Source organism: Equus caballus, chromosome 9 (assembly GCF_041296265.1).
Source record: "Equus caballus isolate H_3958 breed thoroughbred chromosome 9, TB-T2T, whole genome shotgun sequence".
NCBI lineage: Eukaryota > Metazoa > Chordata > Mammalia > Perissodactyla > Equidae > Equus > Equus caballus.
Genome location: NC_091692.1, coordinates 93,428,248 through 93,451,286, shown reverse-complemented (window position 1 = coordinate 93,451,286; position 23,039 = coordinate 93,428,248). Strand labels below are relative to the sequence as shown.

The following is a 23,039-nucleotide window of genomic DNA, read 5'->3' as shown; positions in this document are numbered from 1 at the left end:
TGAATTGGTCCGGGGCCTATCCTTGTTGGCCCAGCGGCCTTGCAGATGGCCCTGGCTCGTTAGGCTGGTTCTTGTCTCAGTAGGACAGAGAAATCAGGATCCAGACTTCAGGATTAAAATCCTGTCCCAGCTCTGACCTTGGGATAGTTTCCTCCCCATAAACTAGGGAGTGTAAGAGGAGAGACCTTACAGGCTTGTGGCCCTGACTATGCTCCTGAGATGCCTCCACCAGCTCCTGGTGCATTGCAAGCCTTGGGTCACCCTTGGCTCCTACTGCTCTTTCAGCCTCTGAGGGCACAGCCAGCAGCAGGGCCAGGACTGGGGTGAGGACTAGTTAGAAAATGTAAGGGGAAGTCAAAAACCTCAATAACTAAGGTAAATAAGACTCTAATGCAATATTTTTTAAAGTTTAAAATTAATGCAATAGATCCATGAGAAACAAAATACCAAAATTTTAAATAAAGATGGGACCCAACCAAAATCTCACTTGCTTCCCTCGCTTCTCCCTAATCCCAGCCCTTCGGAGCCTCATGTTTATTTACATTTTATTTTGTTGGATTATCTTGGATTAGTTGGCATTAATTTGACTTTTTAAAATATGGCTTTGGAATCTTCTTTGTCTTAGATCCTGAGGTTTCCGGAACCCCTTACATTTTACACTAAAGGGGAGCGCCTTACTTGCCTCACCCTGGGCTCAGTCCTGGAAAAGGGATTGGAGCTATTGTTGTTACTATTGTAGAGGAGGAAGAACATTTCCTCTATCCACTCTAGGGCCTTCTGGCTGCGCTATGAATTAACTTCACGTGAGACAGAACAACAGGAGAAAATATAACAAAGTTTTATAACATGTATACATGGAGGAAACCTAGGAAAACTGGGTAACTTGCCGGAATGGCCAAGCCACCAGTTTAAATGTCATCTTCAGCCAAAGACAAAGGAAGGTATTTCGGGTAATGGTTTGGGACTTCCCAGGGGAAGAAGGCAATTCACATGGAAATGGAAAAGCAAATGTTCGGTAAACAGAACTTTGGTAAGAGGGACTTAGCAAGGATCCTCCCTATCTGTGGATACCCAGAGTTAGCTGAGGTGATGGTCTGACCTGAGGACAGGCCTTCTGTCTTAAATTCTTTTAGGCAGTTAGAAGGGAAGCCAAAGTTTCTTTCAGAGTCTTTTGTTCTTGAAAATAATCAAGGCCACGAGACATATTTTGAGGTGGCCCCTTCTGATCCCCCACACTATTAAGCAAGCAAGCAAGCTAACAAAAATACTGGACCCACAGGATATCAGAATGGAAAACGTCCAGATCGCTCAGGCCCTGGCCGGTAGGTTAAGACATCTAGCATTTATTATCCATAAACTTTTTGAAGACTTGTAGGGTTTTGACGTGCTCAAGAGTCCTGCTTCAGGAACTACAAGATATCAGGTCTCAGAGTAGATGGAACAAGAGATTCTGCCTGGGGCAATGTTAGGTTAAGAGACACTAGCAAAGTGTAGCATCATCTGCACTATTGGCTGCATGTTATCCTCCCTTTCTGGGGTCATCAGTGGAGCTCCCGGCCTGGAGGATTCTGCAGTGGGCAATTTCAGCTGATTCCTAAGTAACCTTTGCTGTCAACTTGCTGGCTGCTCTGCCAAGGAATGGCCTTTTTTCAGAGAAACAAGAGCAAATCAGTTAAACAGATAAGAGTTCCCTTCTCTAAAGCAGAATTGTTTTTACTATCAGCCCAACACCCCCACTCCCCAGGTGCTGTTGTCTTGGGATAATGGCTCGGCCTTTGTTCCTTTATAATTCACTTCAAGAGATGGTTTGTTCTTTTATATATTCAGAGAAAGCCAAAGAAATCTTTCATCAAGAAAAAGAATAAAAATTAGTGCTGCCTCTGCAGGACAGGGTTCTAGCTTCTCCGTGGGAGTCCATGGTGACCATGGGAAGATCTCAGGGCTAGGGGTCCGCCCTTCATACTAAGGCCCCAGGCAGTTGCAGTGGGCAGTATAAAGTGTTCTAAGGGCCAAGGGGTGGGTTGCCTGCTTTACAATCTCCTGCGATCTTCAGCACAATCCTAGGAGACAGAGCTATTGTCTCTCTTTAAAGATGAAGACATTAAGGCTTAGCAGGATTAAATGCTAGTATTATGAAACTAGTAGATGATATAGCCAAGGTGAATCCTGCTAGTCCAACTCTAGGATCCACACTAGTTAGTATCCTGTTATACTAGTAACATACCACCAACACCAGCACCATGACAGCTCCCCGTGGGGAGCAAAGCTTCTCTCTACACTGCCTCTGGTAATGCTCCTGTAATAGCGTCCCCTTACCAGCACTTTCTGTTGGGAAAATGAGTCACAAAGGAGTTAACTATCTCATCTGAGGACTCACAGGCTTGCCTTGGTTCTTGGCTTCAAACCGCAGCCAGTCTCTATGCTGTTCATGCATCTCACACCACTGTCCAGAAAACAGAAGGGAGGACTGTTTCATTTCCTCTCTGTTGAACTTCATTTATCAAGCAGGATCTCTGCTAGACCTGCGGACACAAAGATGGATTTGTAAACTGAAAATGCTACCCGTGGCGGAGCACTTATGATCATTGTTAGCGTCCTTTTATAACCAAAGGCCCTGACGTTCACTCTTCACACGCATCATCAAGAGGGTTTGTGCGCTTGTTTGTATGCAGTTGTGATCCAGCCTAGGGAGATCAGCCTCCCCGAGATTTACCTTACAGATTTGCAGCTGCTCTCTCTGGCAGCTGGGCTGGGGAGGTTAATGCCATGGTCAATTATGGAGCTCTGCTGTAGAGCTTTCAAACTGCATAAAACATTGACTTTAAGGGATAGGGTCTAGAGATAGTGGCTGCTGTCGTGATTACAATCCATGGAGAGGAGGAAGAAGAAGCAAGATGGTAATCAGAGTGATGACCCTGGGAACATGTATTTCTGCAGAGTCAGACGTAAAAGCCCCTTCTGCGTTGGAAAGGTTGATTATTCTATCCTCCATGAAAAGCACTTGGTTTCCTTCTCATTCATGTGTCCAACAATCAGCTGATGGAGACTGTAGGGACTGGAGACAATAAATGAGGAGTAGCCACACTGGGAGGTTCTAGATGATTCTGGAGAGGCAGAGATAATACCGCCTCTGCTGCTGTTAGAACTGCCAGAAGAGGCCATAGAATCCCATCCTGCCCAGAAAGACACTGAGAACCTCTTGGTCCATCCTCTTGCCAGGAGCAGAATTCTCTTTTCACCCATAGCTGCCTCAATCCTGAAAGATTCTCAGCACACATCCCCTTGAAAAGCTCCCTTCTAAGCCAGGAGGTACAGACATGGGTCAGATATGGGCCATGCCTTCCAGGGCCTGATGCTGTGTTGGAGAAGATCTACAAGGTGGTGACTCTTAGAGAAGTCAGACTTGGGCTGGAGGGCACCGAGAGTGGTGGGCACAAGTCTGGGCTTGGAACATCAATGGTTTCCCAGACTGGCTCTGCATCTTCCTAGCTGAGTGAATTTCACTTATTAATAATAAGACTTCTGCAGTTTATTTGACTTCTCTGAACCTCAGGTCCCTCTTCTGGAGAAGAAGAACCTTATGGCCTATCTCACAAAGAGGATGTGAGGATTAAACAAGGAAACATTTGCAGAGCACTAGGCATGGTGCCCAGCACGTAGGAAGCATTGGATACACATAACTGGAAGTGGTCCTCATGCTTGTTGCTCTGCTTGGGTTAATAACACCTCTGAAAAATTGTCAGAAGAGTAAATGAATTTAAGGAAAATAACATCATGGGGCAAGGGCTCCCCTGTGAAGGCCACCTGGAGGAGGTAGGACTTTAGTTGCATTGGAAAGTGAGGCAGAGATTTGCCAGGCATCCTTGGGGAAATGTATTCTAGGCAGAAAAACCACGTGCAAAAGTTCAGGGATAGGGCTTGTTCTGAGAGTAGCAGAGACTTACTAATTTGAGAACATTTAGGTCCTGCCCTCTACAGTTTGTAAGTCCTTTGAGAGAATTGCCTGTTTGATGGATTCACAAAGACCAGCATCCTTACAGGAGCCCCTGGTATGAACATCACCTCTGAACAATTGTTACATTCTGTGCTTAGCACACGATGGTGTTGAGGAAATATAATTAAAACCGAACAACATCTTTTCCCAACCCAGAAAACCTCTCCACAAAGGTAGAAGAGAAGGAAAATAGTTTTGTTATTGAACGAGCATTCATCCAGAAGGCGATGTGCACCACAGGCAAGCTGCCAAGAGATGGCCGAGACAAAGAAATTTCACCCCTCACTACAGCCAGGCAGCTGTGACCCATTACATACACGTCCTCAAGATAACCAATCAGTAGTCCTCAAGTAAGAAGACCTGACAGCACCATTTGTCACACGTGTTCATCCTTAAACTACCTGGTAATTGGGGTGCCCGTCTGAGTTAGTTAATTAGTTTTATAAAAAGAAAAACGAATTTCTCACATCGTTGTGGCAGGAGGTAATTTTGTGGTTTGGAGCAAGGTGTCCTGAAGAAGTTAGGCTCCCACATTCCCACAGAGACTGGGAGATGGGTGCTATCTTCCTTGATGATTACATTTCACAGAGACGGCTCCAGGTCTTCGAGAAAGATTTTCCTGGGTCCTAGAACTGGCAAAAGGCTCATTTAGCTTTTACAAGGATTTACATACAGAAGACACAGAAAAAACACTCACCATGACAAGTTTTCTAAAGTAAATGCTCTAATAACAGGGGTTATGGGGAGAGTCTCTTCCCTTATTTTCAACAGGAAAAATTAGACCCTTACAACGGAGCCTCAATAAACCTGTTCTGAAGAGAAATGAGCTCACAAAGTAACAAACTGGTAATCTCCAGAGAATAGAAATTCCAGGTGGGCAGGCGGTGGTGGTTGATTTTGTTTCATTCTCTTTGGTTTCTCTTCTTGTCTTGTTGATTGCTGTATCCTCATTGCATAAAAAGATTCCCAGAATGTGGTCAGCATGGTTAGGCCGGCTTCCAGGCTAGAAACCCAGTGCTCTCCATTATAAAACCAGTGGAACATGGTATCATGGCCCAGAAAAATTGCCAGGAAAGTAATTTGGGCAGGGAGAGGCAGCTTGGATACTTGGTAATCAGATAGGCAGGTCTGGATTACATGCCAAATTTTGTTTTTTATTAGCTGTGTGACCTCAGGAGAATGGCTTAACCTCTCTGGCCTTTAGATTTCTTATCTGTACATCCTGATAATAACCCATACCTCATACAGTAAGAGTAGTCTTACTGGATACTTTGGATAACATAGACATATTAAGTTTTTTTTTGTTTTTTGGGTTTTTTTTTTTTTGTATCAGCTCAGGATATAAACAAAGAGATACACGAAATGGGATTTCATGCGGCAAGCCCGGCAGAGTGCCCGGCAGAGTAGGTGCTCTGTAAATGTCAGTCCTCTCTTCTGGAAGGAAGTGAGTCAGGTTTGGGGGTGGCTGTGTTTGCTTTGATCCTCAGCTGCCGTGGAGAAGCAGACAGGGACAACTGTGGAGATCCTTGAGCTGCTGACATTTTAGTTGTTGGGAGACAAGAGTTGAAACCGCTCTAATCCCAGACTGAGGACTGGAATTTGAAAGGAAAATATTTACCTGTCAGGCAGTTGTCCTAAATGTGAGGGGAGCAGTGTGCTATTCTGTGTCACTGCATCTCATTGATATTGTAAAGTGGCCTGCAGACAGTGTGCTGGCTTTATAGATTTAAAGACAGTAAAAATAATTACATGCAAAAATGTTGGAACAAATGCTCTTCGCCTCTGAACCTGTGTGTTTCTCCTCTACACAATGGCACTTGGCACTTTATAGGCATTAGCTCAGCCTACCCCTCCCAATATACCTTGGGGACAGGCGGAGAGTGTTATTCTGTAGTCCTCATCATCAACGAACTGCTGAGGTTGTGCAACAGTCTGAATAGAAAAAGGGCTGGGCTTGGTGTTTCAATGAGAGAACTGTAGGGTTCTGGGCCTGGAAGGAGCCTCATAGATTGACCTCCGCCCGCCCGCCCCTCCATCCCCATTCTTTATTTACTGGATGAACAAACTGAGAGCAAAGAGGGGATGTGATCTACTCAAGGATGCAAAGAGGAGGGAGACAGACCTGGAATCAGAGCCAAGATTGACTTACTGCCAGAGACTTATTTTACTGAATAATGCATTATTTTAAAGGAACCGGAATGTTTCTGTTTAATAACATTTTACTGAAATACATTTGTTAACACAGTAAATGCAGAACCAGAATAGGTGACAACCGAAAGAGATTGGACCCTTGGAATGTTACTTTCAGGGTTAGTCTGTAAAAAATATTTTTGGTAGGTTGTATATTATGAGTGTGTTGGTGACCATGGTAATGATGATGATGGTGATAGAGATGATGGAGGTGGTGATGTTGATGATGGAGAAGAGAAGAGGAGGTTAGTAATACTAGTGATGGTAGTGATGATAGTGATGATGACGATGATGATATTATCATGGTGATGCTGAAGGTGATATTAGTGATGGTAGTGATGGTGATGCTGGTGATAATGATGGTTACAATGAGGGTAGTGATGGCAATGATGATCATGGTGATAATGATGATGAAAGGGACGATAGTTAATGTTTTTTGAGAGCTAACACTGAGCCTATCTCTAATCTAAGCACTTTGTAGATTTTAGGTCCTTTAATCCTCACAAGAACCCTGTGCCAAAGATACTGTTATTTTTATTTTCATTTTAGAAGTAAGGAAATGGAGAATTGAAGCACCTTGCTCAGTGACACACAGTTGGTAGATGACAAAGCCAGGATTCAAATACAAAATAATGAAAAATAAGAATTATAACTAATATTTATTCATCTCATACTGTGTTCTGAGCTCTATGATAAGTGTTTTCCATGTATTACCTGATTTTACCCATCCTATGTTTCGTGGGGTAAGCATCATTATTTTCTGTGTTTTGTAGATTGAAAAACCCTAGAATTCAGAGTTTGTGACTTGCTCAAGATCCCACAGCTAGTAAGGGGTGAAGCAAGGAGCATATGTATGGGGACAGTCTTCTGCCACAGCCGACTGTGCAGTTCTGCCCCTGTCCACCACCTTCTCAACCTCTCTCTCTTCCTCACCGCCACCTTCTCTGCAATGCCCATGGACACTACAATGCCCTCTCACACCTGTAACATCCCAGTTTCCTCCTAACTGCTCCTCCTTTCTACACCCCAGACCTTCTAGCCCACCCAAAGCTGCAGCCAGAGGAACCCTTCTGAAACCTAGGGCAGTCAGACATCCTTCTAATGGTTTCCATTGCCTACAACTCAATCCAGATTCAAGGGTTGACTTAGAAGGCTCTCAATGAAGTGGTCTGCCTGTGTCCCCGGCTCCATTTTCTACTGCCCCCCATTCAGAACCCCACAACCCATTTAAGCTAACCCACCAACAATTCTACAACCAGGCCTCATTATTTCTATCTGCTGACCATGCTTGGCTTCAGCATGAACTTGATAAGAGATTGATGAAGAATGAGTGAGTGAATGCATAGATGAATGAATGGACGAATGAAGGAATGCATCTGAATGTTTTTCTTTTGCAATATAGTTCTAACAAAATTTCCAGTAATTTTCTTTCTTTTCTTCTCCCAAGGGAAGTAAAGGAGAGCGTGGTGCAGACGGTGAGGTTGGACAGAAAGGTGATCAGGTAAAAACTCACTTTATAATGAACCATTCACCCTAAAGAAGCGTCACTATTTCTCCTCAGTAACTTTCACTCCACCATTTCTGGCATCATTTCTTGTCTCTTCTTTGCCTGCAGTAGGACTTTTTTTGTTTTAATTGCATTTTCATGATTTTTATCTTGATTATTCTAGTTCATTGTCGCATTTCTCTCCTCCAATTATTTGAGGAGCATGCTTTCTGTTTTCTTTTTTCTTTTAGACTCTTACCTGTAGTGCTTCTTGTTCACTGAAATGGTAGTCATTTATTGCAAAATGTCTCCTTCTTTCCTCCACCCTCCCATCATTTCTATCTTGTGACTCATGGTGCTAGTGGAAATGCTTCACAGAAGCCCCTTCTATGCCCAGTGGCCATCAAGCCCCGCTGGACCACTTCTCCAAATGTGTAGTAAGATGGTGCCAGTGATGACAGGCTGGTCTTTCTATGGATTTGAACACTGCTTCCCCATCATCTTCCATCTGGTGCTACCGGCTGATTCTGCAGTCTCCACATAGCCTTTAGTAGCCCTTCTCCCATTTACACTGGCTATCATGCTTCTGCTCACTGCTGTCCCTCTTTTTCCTCTTTTCTTTTCCTTTCCTCTCTCTCATCTGCCCTCCCCCTTTCCTTCTCACTCTTCTATGCATCTCTCAGTCAATACTCATGTAAGTCAGCTCCATGCTGGTCTCTGCACCAGGCTCTGAGATCCAGAATGAGTAACGGGCAAATCCCTAAATGCACGGGTCTTTCACTTCAGTGAGGGAGAGAAACTTGTGAGCAAGTAATCCAGAGGCAGAGAGATAAGAGCTATAGTCAAGGTCCTAGTGTCATACTCAGCTAAAATTCCATCTGTATCTGGAAAAGCAAGATGTGTTTGGATTATTCTTGTAAGAATGAGCTGTCAAAGGCAATGCACTCTACACTGAAAGTTGTAGCTGTGTTTTCGAGAGGCAGGAGATGGAGGGTCAGGGCAGGGAAATCCTTCCTTTCATGGTGGTTTGTTTGGTTTCATAACACTGTTGTACTGAACTAAATGTCAGATGCAATACACTTTGTGCCATAACTGATTTAGCTCATTCTAAAATGCACACAGCTTCCTCTCCACACAGACACATGAATCTCTTTCTTAAAATTGCCGTAATATTGTCATAGTATGGATGCCATAATTCAGTCAACGTAACAATTTCCATTGTGAGCATACATTGTATGTGTGTATATATTTATTTGTTTTAAAATTTTTATTATGGGACACTTCAAATACACATAAAAATAAGAGAATATAATAAGAAGAACCCCCTATCACCTAGCCACAATATCTTTCAGCTATTATGGCCACTCTTGTTTTCATCTATATCCTCAACCACCTCCCCCACACATTCTCCCTTGATATTATTTTGAAGCAAATTCACTTTCAACATAGAATTTGTTTTTGTAAATATTGTCAGATACTGTCTCAACCTGTTGAAACACCAGTGATATATATTTAAAAAGCTCTTTTTGTTGTCAATATCTTTACCCAAAATTGTTATTGGAGTTGGACTGTAGATTCTGGATTGTTGACTGAAATTTAGTATTTGCACAAAATGAAAGCTTTTTATGAATTATTTTAAAGAATTGGCTCTCATGTTTTCCTAGGGTCACCCTGGAGTTCCAGGTTTCATGGGGCCCCCAGGGAACCCTGGGCCACCAGTAAGTAATAATTTTTAATCTCCTCTTTTGGCTTTGACATTTGAACTCTTCCATACTCACTGGAGATGGTGTCACGCTGGACCTGCCTCTCATTTTAAGGAATGGGCTGACACCTGAAAGGTTCCCAGGGGTGAGCTGAAAATGGTCCTGGGGACATGTGGGGAGAGTGCAGAGGGACTTGACTGGTGTTGATGGTCACTGCCACTAGAATGCTATTGAGGCTGGGGTGATTGGCAGGGATGGATGGGCTTGAGTTATTCGTTTTCATCCAGCTTGGGAAATGGGAAGCCTGGGGTAATTGCAAGGTTGGAATCTTAAGTAAAGAATGTAGAAGCAACTTTCCCTATTCCATAGGAGCCTGTCCCATGGTGGCAGGCTCTGGAAATCATAGAGCGTCTATATAATCCCAGATTTTCCTGAATTTACTATAATCAATAACAATAATAATAATGACAAATTATTATTAGTCATTATCACTATTTTCAACTGTTCATTTTTCAACTTGTCATAATAAATATTGAAAAAGAGGTTTGGTTAAGATCATGAAGTTAAAATGCGTGAAATTAAGCTTACTTGTCTTCTGAATTCCAAAATACCATTCTGATTGACTTCTGATTGTAACTGTGTGTTAATTCTCAGAATAAATCAAGTTTCTTTAAATGTATTTTTTCAAAAAAATCATATGAGAGCATGAAACAACATCTTTCACTTCACCATTGACTTTTACAGCAAACTCATAAAAGGTAAATCACCTACAAAAGTATTAAAGCTTTCCCAGTTTTCCGGAGAACCTGCCTTAAATCTTTGAACTCAATTTACCCCCACAACCCCCTCCAGTGCCTTTGCTGTTAACATCCTTTTCAATTTCTCAGCCTCAATCTTTAACTGTTGCAACTTTGCCATGTGCACATTTGTGAACAACTTTGTATGGGATTGATCAGTTTGCTGTCGTTTAACTTCATGAAATTCTGCATTTGTTTTAAAATGTGTAATTTCACTTAGGAAATTGCTTTGCATTGTATTTGCATATGTTACTTGGTTTTGTAGCATCTGACAATCAACAAAAGCAAAAACGATCAGATTGCAATAGTTTGGGTAGTGGGGAAAGGCATTAGCATTAAATGAGGAGGGACACTTGAGAGGGAACTCATTTTAGCTAAAAACAGTTCATTCATAAATAATTTCATATAATGATGACTTTAGCTTCCCTGTGCCACCTAACAGCGGAAGGACTCAGAAAATGAATGTTGGGTTAAAGCCCCATCCCCACCCCACCCTGGTAGTTCCAAAGCCCATGACACATCTCCAATGCAAAGGAAACCATGTTCTCTTCTCACTGGAAGTTTCTGGAACATAGAACTCTATGACCACTGTGGGAAATGGCTCCTGGCTTATTATTCTTGTGCTAGATGATGAATCTGAGATTCAGAAATAATCACAATCCCAAGCCAGCTTGTCTGTCTCCAACTGATGAATGCCTTCAATTCACTCAGCAGATGTTTATGGAACTTCTACTTTGTGTCATGCCTTCTACAGTTAATTGCCTTTGGGAATGGATGCTGAGTCAGCTGCCCATTCAGGTTCAGCAGTCTGTCATGCAAAAGCAGCTCAGAGCAGGAAATTAACCCTCCTGGTCATTTATGCATTGTTTTTGTGTGTTTAGTATATATCAGGACCTGTCCAAGGTACCAAGAGATATGGATACCAAGCAGACAAAGCGCCTTTCAGAATTTATTTTATGGTGCTCAGTCAGCATCCTTGTTCCAGATAAAGTCCTTACCCTGTTCCCAACTGCAGTAGGAAATTTAATTCCAGCTTAGTAGGTTCCAGAGTCTAGTGTGCCAGAAGCATTTGGCAAAATTACGTAGAAGAATCCAGATTTGGAGTAGAACTGCATTGATCTGTTAGGTTTGGGCTAGATGTGTAATTTTCCCCTGCAGCAGCCCAGGTGCAGGGAAGCATGAACCTTAGGCTATTTTTAAAAAATATTATAAATATCCTTTTATTTTGTGAACATTTACTGAATCTTTACCTAATGGAAGAAGTGGAGGCAAATCAGGCTGCATCTTGTCCCCAGGATTTGTCTTACACGGAAAATAAGATATATCTTCTATAGCTACATCAAATTTCCTTGAGGTGCAAGATCATGGGGTAGCCATTTCTGTATCTCTAAAACTTTGCTAGCACCTGGTACAACATAGGCACTCAGTAAACGTATGTGAAATAACTAAATGACTGCTGGAAAGGTATCAATAAAGTACTGTGAGAGCTTGCTTGTTTGTTCTTCCATATTTATTGACTATCTGCAGTGTCCTTGATCGTGGGCTGGCCAGTAGACACACAGAAGAAGAACACTGTCATCGGCACTTACAATAAAGGAGAACTCTTTATGGAGGATCCTTAGTATGTGCTCAGTGCTGGCTAACTTTTCAGATATATGACTTACTCAATTCTCTCAACAACTCAAGTGAAATAGATGGCATCTTTCCATTTTACAAAGAAACTGAGATGCAGAGGAGTAAAACAACTTGCCTCAGGATGCACAGCTAGTCTGTAGAGAGCCAGGACATGGACCCAGGAGCTCTGGCTCTAAGAGGGTGCACTCCTAGCCGAGATCCTCTATTCTGTGCTGAGCACGTTGTAGGCATTTCCTCATTTACTCCTTATGGTATGGGCAATATCACTTTCTATCCTTTTACTGATAAGGAAACTGAGGCTTAGAGATCTTATATGACTTGACCCAAGCTAGTAAGAGGCAATGTATTAACTAGTCTAAAGAAATTCTGCCTTTCTCACCCAGCCAGCCCAGTTCCTAATTAATTCATTTATTCAAGAAATATTGATTGAATGCTCACTGTCTCCAAGGCACTGTTTCAGTTCTCAATAAACAAATAAGTCAATAAGCACAAGGATGTCAGATGGTAGCAAGTGCTATGGAGAAAAATAAAGACAGAAAAGGGGTTGTGAGCAACAGGGGCTTGCAATTTTAGATCTAGTAGGCAGATAGTGTCTCACTGAGAAGCTGATAGCTGAGGCAAGACACAGAGGAGAGGAGGATATGAGCTCTGACACATGGGGGATTAGGTTTCAGGCAGAAGGAACAGCATGTGCAAGAGCCCTAAGGCAGAGTGCGTCTGGGGCTCACTTTGTACCACTTACTTACCAGTGTAGAACTCCCCTTCCATATATCCATCTCTGCATCTCTTTCTTCATCCCTGAGTTCACAGAAGCAGTTGCCTTCTTTATCTCCCTGGAAGATAAATGCAATTGTTCAGTTTTTGCTTTCTATCCTAAGTGTTCCCTGAAATTAGAAGAAAATGTCCATTCTGCAGTGAGACCATTTACTGTTGTGTTAGTGATGACTAGCTAGTGAATGCCTTGGCCCTTTCTGAAATGTGGTTCCTGTCCTCCCAACATTGTTTTATTCTCAGAGACTAGCCCAACCTGATGGGGAAGGCAGAAACACCTTTGAAATACTTATGGTTCAGGCAGCTAGGAGGGGCACAGGATGTGAGATCTGTGCACTGATTGCTTCATGCACAAAAAGGAGGTGCTAATGACATCTGTTCATATATATGACAAACTGGGTTTCTGCTTTGTCATCCTCAGGGAGCAGGTGGAATTGCAGGAGCTGCTGGACCACCAGGAATCCAAGGACCACCGGTAAGTCCCTCAATGGACACGATCTGCCTTCAGTCTGTGTTTAGAACCCCAAGCGTTTGCCAGCCCAGCCCTGTGCTTCCCTACTGTGCATGGCTCATTCATTTTGAGGTTCTATTCACTACTAGCCTTGCAGTGAAACCACAGGAGGGACCACTTTCTAACAAGTCTCAGTTACTTCTCCTCTAAAATAAAGGTTTGGGTGAAATGACCTGGCAATCTGTGATTCTAGAATTCAGTTTACAACCAATTAAACAGGCCCAAGGCTTAGGCCCACCTCTAAATTTCTTGTCAGTGTGGTTTCTTCTTTGAACAAGTATGGGGCAGTGGAAAGGCTTGGAACTAACCCACCCTGCGCCTATGGTATGCACAAGGTGACATGTCAGGCAGGAGGTAGCTGTTGTTATCCAATTGTTCAAAGGGCAGAGTGGAGTTAAGTAAGGGGAAGTCACAGATCTAGGTCCTGGAACCACAACTTGTAGAGCTGACGCTTAAACATAAGGCTTTTTTCCAAAAAATCAGCACTATATTCATTGCGTAGGCTGCCAGAACCACTCTTAGTTCTAATACCATAAAGCAAAGGGTGAACCTCAGTTTAGCAGGCATTGTACTAATAGACACTACATGCATATTCACTTAAAGGAATACATAGTACATTAACTTCCCTTATCTCATCTGACTGCCCTATTACTTATAAATGTCCTGAATTATTATCTCTGTTTTATAAATAAGGAAGGGATGGGAATCAGAGAAGTCAAATGACCAGTTCAGGGCCACATGATGAGAAAATGTGAGAGCCTGGTGCAAATCCTGGTCTACATGAATGTCAGTGTCGTATTCCAAGTCTGGCTAACAACCAGGTCAACCCTGCCCTGGTATTTCTGGATTATAGTGTCAAGAGCACTTTAGGGATCACTTAGGACCACTTTCTCCTCATCAGACAAGGAGGACAAAGTCCTATGGGGCTAGGTCTTGGTCATGCAGGAAATTAATATCCAATTTTGGAGTTAAGTCAATCAAAAAACTCCCAACTCAGTATTTTTTCTGCTACTTTACACTGACCTCTGTGTGGGATGATCAGGGTTGGGGGCTGGAGGGATGTTCAGATTGAAGAATAACAGCCACATGGTTCTTTTTATGATCATCATCTGGCCAATTCTTTGGAAGCAGGCTACTCGGAAGTCCCAGGATGAATAAAATATAAAATATACTGCAGGCAGCTTTTTATTGATTCTCAGACAGCAAAAGATTTCCCGGATAAAAACTAATGGACTGTTTGCCCAAGGAGAATAAGATGTGAAGCTCAGATGTAAATTGTTACATTCCTAGGAATTAAACCATATTAAATAAGACATTGATTCTGTCCTGGGACCTTGTGACAAGTTATGGACGTGCTTGAAGCTGTCCGTGGTTCTGATATTTCACGTAAACAACAAACCAGAAAATAGTCAAAGTTATCTTAGCCCCAACAATGAATGTTGGTAGTTAAAAAACAGAAATAAAAAAGTTAAATGGGGTATAGTAAAAAATTTATATATACATACAAATCTAAAACATTTCCATTGTATTTTGAATTAAATTATATAAACCATTTGCCAATCTTTTTGACACAGAATGAAAACCTTTACTTTGACTTTGGGTCCCATTAAGGGAGTCCCTTGTTATTGTTCTTGTAAAAAGAACATCCAGCCACCTAATATTTGTTGCATTTCTAAAAAAAGTGGTTTGGGAATATGACAACACCTGTGAAGCCATACGAATTTAAAATCCTAGATTGTTAGGATTTTTTGTTGTTGTTTGCTAATCATTTATAGCTATCTTGTTTTCTAGCTATCTAGATAGCGAGTGACTTATATTTATTCAATATTTTCAAAATTCTAACTTAATTTGTGTAAAAAGGTCATTCTTTCTCTTTATTCACCTAAATTTTATTGAATTACATAATGAATAATTAAACTGTATAATTTCCATAGCAAATAACAACTGGTGCAAACAGGTTTAGGAACAAACATACTCACTCCTTGTTCAATCTTTAACTCATCTGATGGGGGTGAAAAAGATCTAAATAATAAACATTTTAGTCTTGTGGGCCTTATGGTCTCTGTTGCAAATATTCAACTCTGATGTGGTAAAGTGAAATCAGCCATAGACACTATGTAAACTAGCAGTGTGACTGTGTTCTGATAAAACTTTATTTACAAAACTAGGCAGAGAGCCAGGGTTTGCTGACCCCTGTCCTAGATCACTAGTGTTTCCATACTAGGGTCCTTGGAACAATAAGCATGCAGGAAGGAATCCAGGAAGCTCTATTATGAATATTTAAGAATCCCTAATGATGATTGAATATTTGTTCCAAGTTCAGAAAAAGAATCCACTTGTTAATGTGTTTGTAGGTGTTCTGATGTGGGCACAGGTTAATGTTTTGGTTTTTTGTTGTTACTATTTTGCATTGGTCTAAGTGGCAACATGTCTAGGCAATCTCAAATATCATGCAACATAAGATGATAGAGATGCAGGTGATGCCAAATTCTTATCAATGCAAATGAATAAACATAGCATTCTTTTTTTAAATTTACAGTAACCTTTCAACATGAATGTAGAGTCTAAATCCTTTTGAGAAAATATTTTAACAAACCTATAGTAAACCTAAAACATTGTCTATTCTTTATTGGTTTCCAAAGGTCTATAAAAAAATTTCTCGATGTCTTAACAATGCATTACTGATGTCTTTCATTTTCTTCTGATATGGAAATAAAACTCAGTTATTGAGTTTTTATTGAGTTTAACTAGTACTTAATAAAGGAAGTATGTTTTGGGTCCCTCATTGGAAAGTTTTTATATGACAATATATAAAATCTGTATAAATCTGAAATAGATATCAAAATACTTTTGCTTTTGCTTTTCTTCCAAGAGGCTGAAATCATAACCCTTAAGAATACCTCATTTTGTGTGGCATGTGGATTAGAATGTAAAACCTGGCATCAGTATCTTATCATAAAAGAAAAACTGGCAGGAGATTATAAAGTTGTCAGGACCTCTAAATACTCACAGTAGAGACACAGGATGATATAAAAGTGCTCATCAGAATACGAGTGATGATACTGACTACCTCATACTGATTTAGAAGTGCTGGTTGACAGTAATGTGTGTCTTTGGTGAGTAAAACAGGAAATGAAGTAGTAATTAATGCAATTTGGTAAATAGTCTTTCAAATCACAAGGTCTATTTCATGGAGAAAAGAGATACTTTTGGTGTATGGTACAAAGTTTACAAACCTCTGGACAAGACAACGATAATAATAAAGCTCCCTGGTCAGCTCTTCACTTGTGTTGGGTCTTGTGTACACAGCACCCCCGGGTGCTGTGGTCTATGCTGTACAGTGGGGACCTGAGTCTCAGGCAGTTTGGGGACAAAGTGCAAAGTTGGGTCTGGACCCAGGTCTTGTGGACCCCAAAATCTCAAGATCTTCTTCCCACCTCACCTTCCAATCTCCAGTTCCCTCTGAGTTTGGGTAATATGACCAAAATGAGTCCTAGTCTGCACTTCAGTTGGTGTAATTATGCTGTGCTCAGGGCAGCCCCCGGCCCTGGGAGCAGGCAATGCCTGGAAAGCAGTGGGGCTACAGAATCACTCATTGTTTCTCCCCAAAGACTCCTTCCAAGCCAGAAGGAAATTCTGTGTGAGACCATTTACTTCCAGAAAAGCTGGTCTGAGAGACTTAATGTTATTTTTATGTATTGGATCTTTTAGGGAAAAGAAGGTCCTCCTGGCCCCCAAGGCCCATCTGGATTACCTGGAATCCCAGTAAGTGGCATTAAAAGAAAATCCAGTTTCTCTACTACAAAAATAAGCAACTGAAAATATATCTCACCATTGTTAAGCAAGGCATGGTTACTAGGGGAATTCTGTGTGTTATAGAACATGAGAGGAAAAATAGTCACTACCCAAAGCCAACTAAATTTTTGGCGGAGTCAATCTTAGTCTCATTCTTCTTTCATGCATATGTTTGTTGTTATTTTCTTATGTAATAGTATTTTCATCTCTGTCTCTCTACACACATGCACATATGTGTGGGTACGTGTATATATGTGTGTACAGTGCAAATCCCATCACGTCACTCCCTTCTGCTCATTACTGTCCTCAGACCTAAGCTAAGACTCTGCAGTTCCTCCCTGGCAGCTCAAGAATGGACCCTGCTTTCCTGTCTGTCTCTTTCTCGTTCCTGCCCTCGTTAACTACAACCCCACTCACACCCTTTACTCCTGGCCACTCTAAACTACTTTGCCTTCCTTCCACAAATCCTTCCGATCTAGGAAACTCTTCCTCTTCATCTACCTGGGCAATAAGAATCATAATAGCTTTCAAGTACATTGTGCTCACCACATGGAGGGGTCTGTGCAAGGAGTTTTCTTTATGTTAATGCGTGCAGTCCTCACCACAGCCCCATTCCTCTGATCATCCTGAGGTCTCGGCTAGACATAATTTTCTCTGGGGAGACGTCCTTGAGCCTCCCCAGAGGGGTAGGTAGGAACCTGAGCTGCGCTCTCCCTTCCTGACCCCTCACAACACTTAAGATCTTCAGCCATAAATTCCTGTTGATTTTTTTCCACCTTCACCCACACCCTCCCCAGCACTGCGGCCAGTAGGTGCTTCCTAAATCTGGGCTGAATGAAGGACAGGAGGAGTGAGTGATGCATGAAGGAGCAGAGTGCTCCTGACCTGTGCCAGCATTTGAGGTACCAGACGTACCTGGCTGTGGTCCCAGCCAGCGTGGTGCCTGGGGTCTCATTGAGAAGCCAAACAAAAAGGGAAAAAACTATTTACTCAGAGCTTGATGCGTAATGTGATAGATAGATCAGAGCCTAGGGGATCGACACCCAAGCCAAACCAGGAGGGGCACCAGAGGGAGGTGATACAGGAGATGAGTATTCAAGGTCAAGTTATGTAGGCGGAGAAAGTTGCCAGGGGTCAGGAAGAAGATGTTTCAGGTAGAAAGAGCCACCTGCAAGAAGACATGGGTATATATATTTACACCGACTGGCTATAAGAAATTGTAAGCGTTAATAAGTGCCTTCCACTTCTGCTAGGGGCTGTGAGAGATGCAGCGTGACCTTCTGCCAGCATTCATTGAGCAGCAACGTTAGCTTCTGTGAAGTAAAGTAATAAATCTCCCCATTTATTAAGTGCCAACTCTGCACCATGCACTGTGCAAGAAAGACCGTTTAATATAAACATTACAATCTGAACTCCTCCCCCTGCAGTGTAGCTGTGAGAATCTCTGTTTATTAAAGGTGAAGAAACTAAGGCTCTGAGAAGCCAAAGGATCGCTCATCAACTCACAGTCAGCGAGGGGCAGCCTTTCTCTCTTGGGAAGCCAAATTTCCTTCTCAGGTGATTCAATAGGCCACACTCAACCCTCTGCCTTTTCCAAACTGGCACTCCTGTGGCTTCCAGGGCCAGGGTGTCTGCTCCAGGAGTCCCATGGATCTCCTGCCAGCCTCAGCTTCCAGCCTGAGTCTGCTGGTCATCCTCCTGAGCCTGTCTAACCATGTTGCATTGGCTTTATTTTCTGTATAGTCCTCCCCACTGCTCCATGCCTGGGGAGAAATGTCTTCTGGACTTAAACTCTTAATTGAAAGGAGAGTCAATACAGCCTGGCTTCTGAGTCAGCCCATCTGGTATATTTGGTGTTAACATGGTTATGCCAGGAGCAGCATTCATAAAGAGTTACAGGTGTGCATTGAGCATTGGGACAGCAGACTGGACGGGCAGTAAACTTAGATTACTGTCCACAGTGGCTTCCCACCAGTGCCAAGGCACTGATGTGAAAGGCTCTGACGAGGAATAGTGCACCATTTCATGAGCTCCTGCAGCAGCAGGAGCAGCCACACCGCTGGTGTTGTTTATCAGTGGCTGGTTTGTTGAGCGTTGCAAGTGGAAGCATCGATTCTGAGCTACCCAGTGACTCTGCCAGGCAGTTCTGTCATCTCTGTTTATAAGGGAAAGGACTGAAGAGCTGAGAATTTCAATAAATTGCCTAAGATCATATACCTATTAGATGCAAGCAGGATTCCAACTTTGCCCAGTTTGTCTCAGTTTCCCCTCTGTCTTATTGCTTTCTTTCCCCAGAACCCGGGTTCAGGTGGCCTGGGATTGGGACTTAAGTCTGTGTGATGTCATAATCATCGACAGCACTGTCTTTCCCATCTTCAGAGATATCAGGACCTCTTAGTATTCCTGAGGCCTATACTGCCCATCTAGAGCAGGAGGTTGTCTATTTCTGGGAGGGAACTGCGGGGGCAGGGGGCATCATACCTTGATTTCATGGAAGGAAATGTGAAATGTCCGTGGCATTTCTATAACCCAGACATAGTCCTCGCTGCCATTCACTGAGCCCTTGTGTGTTCCAGGAGTTGTGCTAAGTGCTCTCCTGAGCGTCATTCAGTGTACTCATCTTCATCAGCACTGGCATCCTCTCCTCCTCATCCTGCGTTCAATCTAGATATGAGGCCCTATCTATCACCCAAATCTGACTCCTTCAAAATGTCCAGTAGGGGTTTCTTTCCATCAACAGCAATGATAATGATGCTATTGCAATTTATGGCTTTTCTACCATGTGCCAGGCACTGCAGATCAGAGATCCAAGCCAGAATCTTGGTATTGGAGATGAAACCAGGAAATCTAACCAATCCTGTCTCTTGAAATGTCCTTTAGCTGCTAAGTGTGAAGGTAGCTGTATACTGGACGAAAAGACAGGCTGAAACTGTCCTTCCTTCCCTCTTAGCATCTTCAGCCAGATAACTAATTTGAGTTTCTCTTCCAGGGAGAAGAAGGCAAAGAGGGCAGAGATGGGAAACCAGGTCCCCCTGGAGAGCCGGTAAGGGACTTTAAATTTCTTACCGTTTTACATGCCAAATTGGTAATATCTCGATACCAACTACTATGTGTCCGGGAGCTACTATGAACTAGCCACAATGAGAGTTATTTATATACATTACTTCCTTTATTTCTCCCAACAAGCTTGCAAAGTCAATACTGCTGTCCCCGTTTTACAGCTCAGGAAACTGAGTCTCAGAGAGGTGAAACGATGGGTCGAAAGTCACGTGCTGGGCTGGTGCCTGAATCAGAACCTGAGACTGGGCTCCTGTCCCTCCTCTACGTTTTTCTTTCCCTGCCCCATGCAGCCTCAATCCTGTTCATGTGGGAGGGGAACTGGAGCAGGTGAGCATGGCTGGAGTCAAGATCTGATATCTGAAAAGCCTGTTACACCCGCCGAAAACCTGAGCTGCACCGGCCAGCTCCAGGGATGCGAGTGGGCCCTTTCTTCAACTCTGGCATAGAGTTGTTGGGTTTGTTTTTTCTTTAATGACACCTACCTGGGACACACAGTGAGACAGACCAAGTGCTCTTGAGGAAGGCTCTGTGGCCCCGGTAGCTGTTGGTTGGAAGTGTTGGGGATTTCTATGGACCCGTATCTGTGACCTCAAAGTCGTCCTTGCTTAGATAGGTCAGATCCTCCTGACTGTGGATCAGGGCTCCGTGATGAGAATGATTCTTCAGTAATTGGAAGCACTTTTATCTTCTCAAATCCCTTCCACAGCCTCAGTATCGAGGGGAAGGTGGCGGGCGGCATCTGGGGCTTAGAGACCTGGCTTCTCCAAATGCCCACCAGTAGGAGCCTGGTTAGCTATGGGGCTGCACCCTGTAGGTCCCAAGCAGCTGTTAGGAAGACGGAGGACATTCTGTAGCACTGACATGGGACTTCACCAGGATGTTTTGTTAAGCAAAAAGGCAAAGCTACAGAGCACTGTGTTTAGCCTGCCCTGTTTTGTGTAAGAATAGGTCTAGGTATATCTTTTCTAGCATTTACATAAATAAACTCTGCAGACTCCAAAGGCACCAGTAAAAGTAGTTGCCATCCAGGAGAGGATGATTCTGAGCAGAAGGGACATGGGGACGGGAAGGCAAATTTATAATCCATAGTGTGCTATTTTCTTGTTATCTTTTAAATTTTGGGAGCCATGTGCATGTATTACTTATTGATAAAATTAAATTTAAAATATCATAATTAAATAAAAACATTTTGCGGCAAAACTACAGCCACAAACGGAGAAGAGGAAACTGGCTTTTGAGTGGCATACCTAATATTCTAATTCTCTTACAGACGTGCCTCATGGCAACAAGTATAGTGATCTCATTTGACTATTTTATAAACATGATGTATAAGTTTTGAATAGTCAGACTTTCAAATTCCTATTTTAAAAAAAAGAAAGGAAGAAACTGGCTTCAGGTGCTGGCTCCACCCCATACAGGCTTTGTGACCTGGGGTGAATCAGAATGCATCTCCCAGCTTCAGTTTCTCTTCAAATAGAGTGAGAATAATAGTACTGACTCGCCAGAGCTGCCGGAGAATCAAATGACGTGAGAAATTTGCTAAAGGCATCAGGCTGGTCTAACTGTTAATTATTTTAGGAAGTTACTTTTTCCCTCTGCCCTAGTTTTACCTCCTGGTGGGGTTAGAACTGCAGAGTCTGTAGAACCATTCCGTGGAATTACATAAAAGTTTCCACAGCGAGGTTTATGTTCCATTTAATTTGTTGGTCATAAATGGTTATGACTCATTCTGCGTCTTATGCAACTTGCCGGGAGCACCGTCTCTATCATCTTACACTGTTTGCTGGATGCTGAAACCGGAATTCACTGCTGAGAGGGAATGAAAGCGCTTACAGCAGCGAGCAAAGGGACGAGCTCCTCTAAGCCGTTGATGGCTGACGCCCAGCAGAGCTGCCCGCGGTGGGCAAATGGCAGGTAGCCAGGCTGAGAATGTGGGAAGGGAGAGAGAAGGACAAATATCAGCACCGTGGCTGACAGCTACTGCATGCAGACCTAGGGCCGGTGGTACCGAGCGCTTCCTCACACTTTCCAGTGTAATCTTCAGAAAACTCAATGGAGGGGTGTGGGTAGGATTATTGCCCTAGTTGAGCAAACTAAGGCACAGAGAGCTTAAATAGGCTGGCCAAGGTCACACAGCTGGTAAATGAAGGACTCACACCCTAGAGGCTGACCCCGGAGTTCAGTACTTCAGGGCAGGAGATCAGCTTTTCTGCAGAAGGTGTGTTATCCTGAGAGGCTGTCACTTACAGCAGAGGATAACTGAGGCTGCTGGTCCTCATTCAGTCTGTCTATGGAAGGCCTTTTCCAGATAGGCTTGTGCCAGGCACTGCGTGTAGACTAATGCAAGACCAGGCCTGTGCTGGGTGAGTAGAGCGTAAGTCGGGCATCAGGGGGCTGGTTCTCCTGGAAGAGGTGGGGTCAGTGACTCCCACCAAGGGCGTTCCTGAGTTTAGCCGTGGGTTCATTCTGGAATCTGTGGCCATCTGTGTGACCATCCTGACGTTTATCTCTCTGAGCTGCTTGGAAGGAAATTGGCACAGGAATGGGTGGTCTCAGGGACCCCCTGGAGAGCAGACCTGGAGACAGGATCTGGAGGCAGGTGGAGCACTTGGGAGGCGATCCCAGGTAGCAGTGAGGAGGTGAGGAAATGGAGTGAGGAAGGAAAGAAAGCCACTGGGGGCAGGCCAGGGAGTAAGCCCCTCCAGTGGGCCGTTAGGGCCCAGCCTTGCTGGAGACCCTCCCAGAGTTTGGGATGCATACGCCTGGAATCCTTGCTCCCAACCCTGCCAGGGGACCAGGAGGCTGGGCTATTTATCCATCAACTACAAGCCTGTTTTGATGAAGGAATCACTTGGGCCTTCCACACCTCAGAGTCAAGCACCCCTGAAGGCCATTCTGTTCACAGCCTCCAGCCCAGGCAGGACTGTACAGCAAAGTTGTAGGTGTTCTCCTGGGTGAGCCAAGGAATTGTGGCTTGGAAATAGCACCCTTTGCTACAGGTGTTAGGTGGCCACTCTTCACTTTGACTTATTCCTTCAAGTTCTTATACTTTAGGGACATGGATGGATTGATATATAGTAGATAGATGATGGATGGA

General features: G+C 43.3%; 1 protein-coding gene across 2 annotated transcripts in view; it reads left to right on the top strand.

Moving 5' to 3' along the window:
* COL22A1 (collagen type XXII alpha 1 chain) overlaps positions 1–23,039 on the top strand; it is a 293,821-nt gene that overhangs the window by 237,954 nt on the left and 32,828 nt on the right. For both annotated transcript variants that reach the window (XM_005613300.4, XM_014728097.3), the window contains 5 exons: positions 7,632–7,685; positions 9,335–9,388; positions 12,998–13,051; positions 16,799–16,852; positions 19,872–19,925. In XM_005613300.4, coding sequence (XP_005613357.1) covers positions 7,632–7,685; positions 9,335–9,388; positions 12,998–13,051; positions 16,799–16,852; positions 19,872–19,925 — 270 coding nt within the window. The remainder of the gene's footprint in view (positions 1–7,631; positions 7,686–9,334; positions 9,389–12,997; positions 13,052–16,798; positions 16,853–19,871; positions 19,926–23,039) is intronic.